At 39.1% G+C, this 12,176-nt stretch overlaps 1 protein-coding gene across 3 annotated transcripts in view; it reads left to right on the top strand.

Annotated features, from left to right (window-relative positions):
• Positions 1–12,176, top strand: part of LOC134617345 (RNA-binding Raly-like protein) — a 58,584-nt gene that overhangs the window by 23,939 nt on the left and 22,469 nt on the right. The window contains exon 1 of one of the 3 annotated variants that reach the window (XM_063462558.1): positions 6,300–6,432. The exons of the other annotated variants lie outside the window; for them this stretch is intronic. Coding sequence (XP_063318628.1) covers positions 6,396–6,432 — 37 coding nt within the window. The 5' untranslated portion in view covers positions 6,300–6,395. Of the gene's footprint in view, positions 1–6,299; positions 6,433–12,176 lie in introns of those variants that run through there. 3 annotated transcript variants of the gene reach the window in all.

Here is a 12,176-nt window from a genome sequence, read left to right as displayed (position 1 = left end):
AAGTTAGACTATCTGTCAGCTAGCTCAGAGCCCAATTAACTGTTTTAAACAGTTTTCCAGCAAAGATTGTGTTTAAAAGATAGATGTGGTCTTTATGTTAGGTTCCTTTTAGCTAGAAGTTGTCATGTAGCTGTACAAGGCAGTAAAGTTATTAGTTAATGCTAATGAGCTTAGCTAGCAAGACATAGACATGCATAACTGCTATTTAGCGCTAACAGACTAATGAAACACTAGAATCTCACTCACCTAAACTGAAGCACAAGGATGCACCAAAGAGCAAGCCATATTAAGTGTCAGATTATTCCCTAAAATCGCTCCAAAAGACACCAACAGTGCAGACAAAGTAGAAAGTTTTAGTTTAGTGACTCTAATTAGCAGAGGTGAGGCTGCTAATTAGATGATCCACCACAGCTGCCAGGTGTTGAAACATCTGCCTGTCAAACCAGCCAAGCTCCTAGCTTCAGTGTCCAGGTGGATAAGTTATAAAAAAAAAACAAATTACCCTCCTGAGAGTTGTTATGATGTGTTAAACAATCCATAAAGGACCAAACTGTTTGTACCAGGCTGTAAATGTGCTTTTAATGCTGCAAAGTTGGGCATTTTAACATGGGAGTTTTTGGCACTGACTTCAGTATTTGAGCTCTCTTTCCAAATTAAGTGACTGCTGGCTCTAGCTTAACTAGCTATCCCTCCTGTGTCCCTATCTTCCTGTCTCTGCTGGCTCTAGCTTTGTGTTAAATGTACCATGAAAAAAATGGTATCAATCACTTCGTCTAAGTAGCAATCAAAGTTTTTACTCAGGTGTAAATAAACATTTTAGCTCTAAATGTAGGCCAGAAATTGGGGGTATAATAAGATCTCCAATAAAAGCTGCTCATCACTGCATTCATAAGACCCAGTTAGTGCCAAGAAAAACAGTCGTAGTCATAAACACCACTCTGTTTCACTTTGCCACAACACAGACATATTCACAGTGATGTCAGCACAAAACCACATGTCCCCTTTGCTCTGCTAAAAGAAGCTCGCCTCATTGTTATGCATGCTGACACAGTTGTATTCTCTGAGAAACACACAGAAAGAGTGTCTAGCTGAGAGAAGATCTCGGGTCAACACGTCATCTGAGCTTCATACAGCAGCCAAAGTGAAATACGACTTTGCTTAGTGTGCCATACTGTGGCTCCACTGGCTGCTCTTGATTGTCTGACCATCTGTGCTCGCACACACACACACGCACACACACACACCGACATTAAATCCAGTATATTAACAATGCACAGTAGCAAGTGTCTGAGGTGCTCTGTAGTTGCCTAAAGTAATGTCTCTTCCTACTTTGGAAGTAATCTCTTCTGCCTTTATTCTTCCAAGAAATTTAACCCTAAACACCTTATCTTTTAAACATAAACTTCATATTTGATTATGCTCCAGAGGCATCTGCAGCCTGCCTAAGATATTAATGCTTGATATTTTCCTTAACATTTTTCTTCTTTTTTTTTATTAAATTATATTCACTGAAGCATGACAGGAAATGCAGCTGTGTGAAAGTATGATATGTGACAGGAATGTTACAAGGTCAGAATCAAACCTGTATATCCTGCAGCAAGCAGCTCAACCTGCTGAGGTACCACAGCACCCCTTGCATGAGTAGATTTAATAGCAATGAGATACTGACGTGCTTGCTTTACCTGCTTTAATTTCTTCAGACATGACCGGATTGCAGATACAATGACTTAAAGTGTTAAATGTGACTAAAAGTGACATTCAATCACCCTGATGCGGTCTTCGTCTCGCAACCGCTTCTTGGGCCCTGATGAAGATGTCTGCTGGTCATAGGGGAGGGTTTCATTTCTTTTTTTACTCACTCAGCTTTCCTTCTTGTAATGTCTCCGTGGATAAAATCTGGACACAGATGTACTGATATTTTCCACATTCATTTTTCATAATCAGTGTTTGTGTGATCACATCTTGCTTAGGTTTATAGTGTTTGAGAGCGTTCATGGGTGACAGCAGTCTTGTAGTGTTTGAGTGCCTCCCTGTGGTTGAAATAGATACTACAGTAAAACCTGTGAAATCCTGGCGTTTAGTTGAGAAGAGCCGATGGTCCAATAATAAATTCAGCACTTGTGAGTTTGAGTCAGGAAAGGTGTTACATTGTAGTAGCTAGCTAGTAATAGTTTGATTGTAGGCTTGTTTACTGAAACTCCATCTTAAATAAAAATAACCCCACAAGAAGAAACATTTCTTTGAGATTGCTTTAGTTTAAAATCAATTTATATAGTACGTTTTGAAGGGCTTCACAGGAACGAAAAAGATAACAAAGGAGAACAAACGTCGTTATACGCACAAGAATAATGGCATAAAATCAATACAGAGGATTGATTAGATGCCTGTTTGTTTTTCTTTTGCTAATTTGATATTTATATTGATTCATGTTCTTCTGCTTATCCAGTTCAGGGTTGCACGAGTGCGGTATCCTATTGCAGCTGTCATAGGGGTACACAGTGGACAGGTTGGCAGTCTTTTGCACGGCTAACACAGAGAGACAGACAATCATTCACGCTCACATTCACTTAGAGTCACCAATTGGTACAACATGGACGGCTCTGGGCTGTAGGAAGATCCTGGAATACCCGGACATAACCCACGCAGACACAGGAAGAACCTGCAAGCTTCACACTGAAAGACCCCAGCTGGACTCAGGACCTTCTTGCTGTGAGGCCACATTGACATTCATATATTAATGCTTAAATTTTATCTAAAGGTTCCTCTGTTTCTTTTCCAATACCAGCAGTTTGTTGGCCTCTGCTGATGCATTTATTAATTTCTCATCTGCATGAACACTAGATGGTGCTGAGAGAATAGCATTGAGACCAAAACTGGGACATCTCATGCTGTCCCTCAGCATGTATCATTCATTTGTAGTCAGCGAGGGAAAGACTGCATGTATCCTGCACAGAATATCCAATCACATTTTTCCATTTATGAATCATTAAATTTCACAAAAAGATTTTTCTCTGTTTGTTAGAAAGTTCTTCGCCTGCCACTCAATGTGGTTTATTTCTAAATTAGCCTCAGGTGACTTTTTTGAAAATATGCCAGAACACAATATATATATATATATTATATGTTGTTGTCGTGCAGTATTTTCACCACTTAAGTCACACAGTGGTATTTTTACTCTTTCTTAAGAGATGTCAAATTGAGACAATAGCTGATGACACTGGAGTTTGATTTCGGCGACTTGAAGCCCCAGATCGTCTCACTCAGCCTGTTTTGTTCACGAGCTTTTAGTTTCTTGTCTTTTCTTTGTGAGAACAAAGAAACAATTAAGACTTCAGGCTTTGTACGAGGCAGCTGCAAACCCCATGTCAGTGTAATTAGATATCACAATTACAAGGCTTCATCTTCATCCAAGCCTAAGAGCTGCAACAGCTGGGGAGTCGGCTCCTTTAGACACACTGCTGATTTTTTTTTTTTTTTTTTTTTTAAATCTGTCTCTTAAGTCCACAGGCTATCCACTTTAAAATGAATTAAAAACTCTGATTGATGAATGAGAGACAGTGACAATGGGAGGCTGATTTACTTTTATGACAGGATGCCATTTGAATAGTGAGGTCATTTTCTGTGGCTTTAGAGGACAGAAAAATCAGGACATTTTTTAAAGATGTAGCTCAAATATCAAATGAATCGTTCATTTGTGACCCCCGTGATTAGATTTTGTTTCGTTTATTCTGCTAAAAAGATTGGTTAAATTGTTGTTTAAAATTATGTGATTAATAGAAAGAATGACCTTTTTTATGCTTGCATGTAGTCATCATGCCTATAAAGCATCATGGAACTAAGGAAAACATCTTAACAGTTCTTACAGTTGAAATTATATAGTAATAAAATGAATACAACAGACTGTGTGTATGTAATTAAACATGTTGAACATATTATCTGTGACTGGGCAAGTTTTCACACAATGCAGAAGTCTATATTTGGAGTGTACTGTGCACACACGTGTCCATCTTTGTTGTTGTACCAATCACTATTTTTATATCATTGTTGGGTTAAATGAGTTAGAGAGGGCCGCTCACAACTGCAGACTCACACAGGTGAGCGCACAATTCAGCATCTTTTAGCTTTTAGTCTTGCTTTTACTGCCTACAGCTTTATGTTTGATACAGCCCCATTTCTCTTTTGGGGACCCAGTCTGGACTAATGTGGGCAAAGGTCAGTTTTTCTGTTCTGTTTCTCTCTGCTGGGCACTGTTTAGAAAAGAAAAATAAGTGAAAACATAATTTGACGAAAGTTCAAGGCTGTCTGGGCAAATGCCATGAGCTGTTCACCTGCATGCAAGCTAAGCCTGCTCAAATTTCCTAGGTCATAGACCAGGTCGGCTAAAATCAAGAACCCAGAAAGTTATCAAAATGTTTCCCCTTGCCAGCAATTTTTACATAACAATATCATACATGTATGTTTATTTACATCTGATTATGATTATGTAAACTGGAACAGTGCTGCTCAGTGCTGCTGTTTTCACTTTATATTAGGCCTACGGTGTAGACTGGATGCAAGTATTTTATGTTAATTTTTATTTTTTTAAATGAAGATTTTTAGGGCTAAGCCTATTTGATACACCCGGCATCAATCATATTGGTCACCTGTGAGTCTCATGGACACCCATTAGTCTATGTAACCCCACCCTTTTTGCCTAGTGGGTCTATTCACCGCCGACCTGGCGCAGCAGATGGCGGCCCCTCCCTCAGCCTGACTCTTCCCTCTGTCGCCAAGTGCTTGTTCATAGGGGGGCGTCCGATTGTCTGGGTTTTCTCTGTGTTAGTGTGGGTCTTTACCTCACAATATAAAGCACCTTGAGGCAACTGTTGTTGCAAATAAAATGGAATTTCATCTCCTTACCATCAAACTGAGAACAACGAGAAGCCTGTAAGTCAGGAAGAATCTGTGTAACCTTTAAATTATTTGATTACCATTCACTGTAGAGAAATATTTCACCTTTAAAGACAATGGAAATAATGAGATGGTGGATGCAATGGGGATGTAAACTGATGTTATCCTAATTTATTAATTTATTTTGATGTGTAAAAAACAAATTGTCCATCCATCCATTCAATCATCATTAACTGTCAGATTACCAAAGAAGATATTTTAAGGACATATATGTGGAGTCTTTGAAAAGAGTCTTTTAAACATGCCATATTTGTGACATGACAGTTACATTTTTCTGCATCTATCATGGCTATTTTAGATTCAGTAGTCTTAGATTAAAGTGGATTCTACTGAAGCAGCTTTGCATGATCAGCATAGTTCAAAGTAAATAATTTTCAACATACAGTGGGGCTTGGGGCAGACACTCGGTCAACCCTCTCTCTCTCTTTCGGGCACCCTCACTTTAAGCCAACCCTTTTCTTATTGGCTGCCCCATGAAAAGGGACGGTTTGAACTGCAAGTGAGTGCGGCTATGTAGAAAGTAGAAAAAAGTGGAGCCTCAGCTCTTTTTTTGTCTCATGGGGATAACTCACATCTACACTGACCTAATTTCTGAAAACTTTGACCATGTTTAATAAGAACATCCAACACTGGAACTGTTTATATGTAACAGAAAATTAGAATATAGGACAAAATTTTCTAATAATAACAAAAACATATTTTGGTCATTAAGTAAGTGAAATATGATGTGTGGCATCTTTTGAAAATATTCAAACACTACAGGAGAAATGAAAAATGACAAAAATCCGGTTAATTTGGTAAAAACTTTGTGAAGGAATGGAGAGACTTTGAATGTAGCCATGGGCAAAATATATAAAACATTGGAAGATTATCTACTGGAGTCATACAGCTTCTTCAAGATTTTTTTTTGGCTTCAGGTGCTCCACAAAAAATACTCGATATTACACCAACTTCTATTAGGCAAAACTTTATCTATCTATCTATCTATCTATCTATCTATCTATCTATCTATCTATCTATCTATCTATCTATCTATCTATCTATCTATCTATCTATCTATCTATCTATTATTTTTATTATTTATTATTTATTTTTTTATTTTTTTATTTTTTTTAAGGGGAGAGTAGCCAGTATTTTTTCTGCCATCCTTAGATAATCATTCTAAATAACGCATTTTAATTCTCAGCAAATGAACCGTACAAATACGTGAAAGCAGGATTTTTTTCCCCACCTTTTGTGCTCTTGCTATTGGAGCAGAGTGGAGCGTTTGAGTCTATGGCTCCCCCTGGAATAGGTGGATTAATGGTACGGTCCGGAGCGGCTCTGTTCAGCTCTGCTCGGAGTCTGGAGCTGGAGGTGCTCCGGCAGTCTGTCTGGTTTTTAGGAGAAAGCGGAGGCAAAGTCGGCTCGGCCACAGCATCACCCGTTTTGTTTCCACGCTCGTCATGACCATGTACAAAGGCAGGCGTCGCAATCAGAGATGTGAGTATGAGGAGTTCATTACTGGCACTTTAAACATCTGGATGCAGAACGTATAGAAAGATGGTGGTTTTTTTTTGTTTTTTTTAGTCGTGTAAATGATAAAAAAAAAAGTTGTTCAACTGGGAGTGATAGACTAAGTAACTGGAAATGTGTTTATTTGAGGCACTTTTCGGATTAAAGTTTGTAACCACTGCTTCTCCATCCTCAGCATGGATGCACCTTTTCGAGTAACTCACTTGATCTCAGAGCGTGGGCTGTCGCACTGTAACTAAATCGCGCAGAAACAGCACCTCAGAGTCATTTAAGCACTTCATACAGCAAAACATCCTCTTTCTGTTTCTTTGCTTTTCAGAGAGCTTGGAGATTTCTGAGAGTGCGGGGTCTGATTTAATTTTATTGTCGCTGGGGACAAATTAAGAGTGCGGTTGTACGAGTAAGACGTCTTCTCTGGAGCTGCTCAGTGGCTCGCAGCTCCAGGTGTGTGCGCACCTGTGCGCGTACGAGGCTGAGTGCTGCGGGTCCATCTTTGGAAATTTGTGGGTGCATGAATAATTTATAACATTAATGAACCTCATGTACCAAGCTCTATATGTACTAACTGATAATCGTCATCAATTATTTATAAAAGGCTGCAGTTTGCGTTTCTAACTCTCCTATTAATATTTATTGAACTTAATTAAACGTGCCCCGCAACTGAGCGTTATTTTTGTCAGCAGCAGGGCTTTCTCAGCAGACATGCTCATTCACATACGCACAGCCCCGAGTTTGTAACGTCACGTAAGGCTCTGGTGCATTCAGGACTCTGAAATTGAAGCAGCTAAATGGCACCGCATCATTAACTTTAGTATTATTATTATTGTGATATTTCCTATTTTAAAGAAATCTAAGTTACTACAATTACATAAAATCAACCCATGCAGTAAATGTGAATGAATTTTTTATTTCTATTTTGGCTTACATGTGATTAAGCCAGTGGTTTTCAACCTTTTATTAGCTTGCGAAGGAGGGAAATGTCACAAAAATCTTTCTCCTTTCAAATACTAATAACCTCCATACTGCTTGTCTGATTAAACTTTGGCCTTTTATTGGAGGATGAGTACCAGCATGTTGGGACCTACTGGTTTGAACAATGAATTATCAAAGTAGCTCATCACAGAGTTGGTGACTATTCATGTATGCTAAAGATGTCTCATGGGAGGTTTGTGTGCTTGTATTAGTTTAGGCAGGTGGTTTTGTCTACAGTCCACCTTTGAATGAAGTAGACACGTTTTGGAGCAGATGTTCAAGTAGTTTCAAGCAGGTTGCAGCTGCCGCTTTGTTTTCCAGCTGCTTGCACAGATTAACAAGCGTGTGCTTATGTGGAAGTGATGGACCGGCTCCAGGGGTTAAAGTGTTTCAAAGTGTTGCACTTGAGAGCCACGTAGTTACATCATAGGAAAAAAAATGCCAAACTGGAAAAGGAGGAAAGTGCATTAGTGCAGGAGTGCAGCTCAGGAGAGATGAAAGACTCTTAAATTATCTTTACCTCAGGCTACAGCTGTATGCTCATTATGTTTTAATGCAAAAAATTAACACATACCAATGTTGGGAGGTACAACAGTGGCATCAGAATGTTGCCTTTTGTGCTTATGAACATCCGCCTACTAATAGTTATATCGCCAATGTGATATTTAGAGTCCAGTCAACTTGGAAGTTCAGTGGCCTAACATCACATTCTTCTAAATGACTCATAGATCAGCAGGTCAAATAATTTCATTAGATGCTCAGGAGCTTAAAGACAGGCTGCCAAATTTATGCACTGCCAGGAAACCATTTTCCTGAAAAGGGCAAAAGAGTAAAGTACACAGATTTCATTAAGGAAGGACAAGCTGTTGAGCGATTAATCCCCGTATCCCCACAACAAAAACTGTCTAAGCCCTGAGGTCCTCATCCATATTGGAATAACTACATGGTTAGACGGAGCCATGCTGTTCAAAGAGAGCTGACAGATTAATTACAATACACTTCTTGGGTGGGAGTCCTGCAAGCAGGTTAAGACTAAAGTATTTGATATTGACAGGATGATTCATATATGTCAGTAGCTCATTAAAGCAGTCCAATCTTAAATTCACTCTAACTGCATTTGACTTCACATTGAAACATGTATGAGAAGCTATTTCAAATTCCTATTAGTAAGAATGAGCTAAATCAAAGCGACTTACAGGGAATTTTGAGATAAAAGATATCTTCCAGTAATTACCTGGTCACAGATCTAACAAAAAAGCAAAGTTACAGCTTCATTTATACTACTGCATTGAATCCCTGTCACAGTGCGTGACATTGTGAGCTGGTCCGTCTGCATTGCTCCGTCCTTACAAGTGAAACTCAGCTGATCATTTTTAACTCGGAGCTGGTAAATATTGAACAACTGTTACTTTTAATCAAGCGCAGGGAAGAGAGAATATTTTATACACATTTGATTCTATTCACATAATGTCACACAGAGCTGTGACAACAAGAAAAACAGCCTGTGTCCACACTGGCAGAATACTAGCTGTTGCAGTAGAATAATGGGCACACTAAATACAATTACAGCCTGTTACATTTTGTTTCACAGAGTCACGAGCCGTGTGCTAATCAATGTACTGCGCTTACATTGCATATTACCACCAGTCAGACCTGTCACAGCTGCTGCATCGCTGCGACATGTAGTAACATATTTTGGGGAGGCGCAGGTCAAGCTACAGCATAGGCTGTAGATTGGATGTGGGTACTATAAATCAAGCGTAACTATGTTAGTTAAGCTGCTATGGAGCTTGGAGTGAGGGAGGAGCTATTGTGGGCACTGCTGGTCCAGGAAGGATAATTTATGGATGTTTTTCTCATAGAATATAGAATAAGGACTCAGTGCTACACCTGGATGGCATGAAGCTCTAAATTATTAACAGCTAAATACAAACTATCAGGTTCTTTTAAATGATTTTTCAATGAAGAGTACAAGTAAACTCTGGGACATTTAAAACACAATCTATAACGAGAAGTCACCCTATTATTTCTCTTTTAGGCCCTGTGCTAATATAAGCAGCATTTTAGGGAAAATACTTTTTTTTTTCAAAAGCATGTGCCTTTATGTCTTTTTTTCTGAGGTCAGACTGTGTGCACTATTAATGTTTGCAAGTTTCTGATTGGCCTACGTTTTGGATAGGGTTTTATCATCACCTGATGCTTTGGCATGCTATTGAGAGTGCATGGCATTGTTTTTTTTGTGTGTTTTTATAGGAATGGCGATATTTTGCAGAACAAAAGTAGAAAGGTATACATGTCATCATCGTCAACAACTTGTACCTCAAGATATTAACCGAGACTTCCTAGGTGTATTGAGGAAAGGATTCACTGCTTTAGTGTTATGTCTGCATACATACTAAGAATATGTTAATGCAGTAGATAATTCAGTTTATATCTCTGATCAGTTTACCTTCAGATTCTTTGCCGGCTTTGATGGTTTTATCAACGCTGCTGGACTTTTACATATAAATGAACATCAGTCACACCTGAGCCCTTCAAAAATTAGTTCACACAGCACCGATTTCTGTGTTTTGCAGTACACACGTTTTCAGTATCTTGCCTGTCACAACACATCCACGCTGTCAAATCATGGAGATGTGCCTTTTTTTAAACTAGCATTGATTGAATTGCCAGAACTCAGGAAATGGTAGACGCAAAAGGCGAATACTCCTGAAACCTGGTTTTCAGGTAAAAGTTTACAGGCTGAAACAAAGTATTAACAGCAGAGCAAACATTTGGGTGTCATAAATATACAAAAGATAGGATGTAGCCTCCTGGTCTGAAAAGAGAGGCCAGTGTTGACCAGCAGGGGGCGACTTCTGTGGTTGCAAAAAAGAGTCCAACTGTACAAAAGAAAGTTCCTACTTCTTGTTTGTGGGTGATTTCTCGTTAAACACTGCCTGATGAGATTAGGCTTTCCAGGCAAAAGTTTAAGGTCATCTACTGTAATTTTTGGTGTGGTAAATAAATGATAAAGCAGGGTACACTTTAAAGTATTGATACTTTGTTATTGACAAGTCACTACTGTAATATATGAGTGTGCAGGATTGTTGGTATCTTAGTATAATCCATGGGAGAACACATGTGATGCCTGGGTATAGTTTGTCTTTAAATGGCACTCTCACCACATCCATTTATTCTTTTTATCTCCAACTTTTCAAACTTAGCATCGTTAGTCCAACATAAGGCTAAAACTGAGATTCAGACAAACACACACTCGCAGTCCTTGGACTGTCGGAGAAAAACAGAGTGGGAGGGGAATCACACAGACACAGGGAGAGGACAGCATCCGAAATCCGCCCGGGAAAAATCCAGGTTGATATCCTTAACATGGCTGACCATTCAGCAGAAGCTTTGAGCCTTTCCAAATTAAAATGCCACAACATATTAAGTCTGCTTCGCTTCATACGGCTTAACATCATGAAATTTTTCTCGGTTAAAACACTCAAGAAGTTCCCACCACAGATGATTCATTTATGAACATCTGACTATCGCTGTGATCCACAACTCAGGTCAGAGACTTTTCTTGTGAAATCAGCTCTAAATCGAATAAATGTGTGTTAAATCGAGAGAAGAAGTAGTGTTTTATTGCATCGTGTAATGTAGTCTACAATATATGTAGCCTAATATGAAAATAGATGGTTTGTAATAACATTCAGTTCAGATCTAATCCCATTGTCATCCCTTGCGACTGTAAATCACGCTCCATTTTCATTGTGAGCAGTAGCAGTCTCTTTCTGTCACAGTAATCAGGTCATCAACTTCCAGACTGAATATCCTTAAGAATTAATAGGTCTTTGTTTTTATATTAATATTATTGGATAACTGGCTTAAAATGGTTTGAAAATTACATTAACATCATTTCTTGGTATTATTTCTGGGACAATATATCATCCACTAAATATAGTTATGTGAACCAGAGATGATGATGTCCGCATGTGTGAGCAGTCAAACGCCCAGCGGCACATTCGTGTCTTCTCTTTCAACCTTTCAGTCACCCTGCTCCATTTGAGAAAATGCACTTTCAGGTGTCACAAAACGAAAAAGAGCTGCCTGTGCCGATGAGCTGTGATCGGAGATTATTCAAGTCTGCTCTGTCAGATTTACAGGGCGCGAGAACACAGCCTAGATTGAATCTGCGGCCGCTGTCATGCAGGATGTCTCTTAGTGGCACATTTGTATTCATGCAGGTGCCTGGATGATCTCTTAATCAAATATCGCTCACCTGCTCTCAGGATGCGTGTAGACTCCGCAGAGATGGGAGTTTGTTCTGTGCCAGAATTGATCCTTTGCCTGCCAAAAGATTATGTTTTGGCATTAGCTGAGGAAGGTAATGTTTTCTCCCATTTATTTTCTCAGGTGATATTGTATTACTACAGCACTCACCTCCTCTGTCATAATTGTTTTGTTTTTACAGCGAGAACACTGAAGGACGGCAGTGTTAAATGTTCAGTTGCTTTGTAAAGTCTCTTCAAATGTATTATCACATATCAAAGTAACCTCACTCAAGAGGAAAATTGCGAGTGCTCTGTGATTCAGCTTACGCTTGGCTAAATAGAGGCAGCGGAGGGGTTATGCATCAATTTCCATTTCCTTTTTTTTTTTTTTTTTACTTTTAAAAGCAGGCTCGTCTGATTCAGATTTAGCCTGTGCTATGACTCCCTTTGTCTGTGCCCAGTCCAGTTATCATGTCTCCGGAT

This window comes from Pelmatolapia mariae, linkage group LG18, assembly GCF_036321145.2.
Source record: "Pelmatolapia mariae isolate MD_Pm_ZW linkage group LG18, Pm_UMD_F_2, whole genome shotgun sequence".
Classification (NCBI taxonomy): domain Eukaryota; kingdom Metazoa; phylum Chordata; class Actinopteri; order Cichliformes; family Cichlidae; genus Pelmatolapia; species Pelmatolapia mariae.
This window is presented reverse-complemented; position numbering and strand designations above follow the sequence as displayed.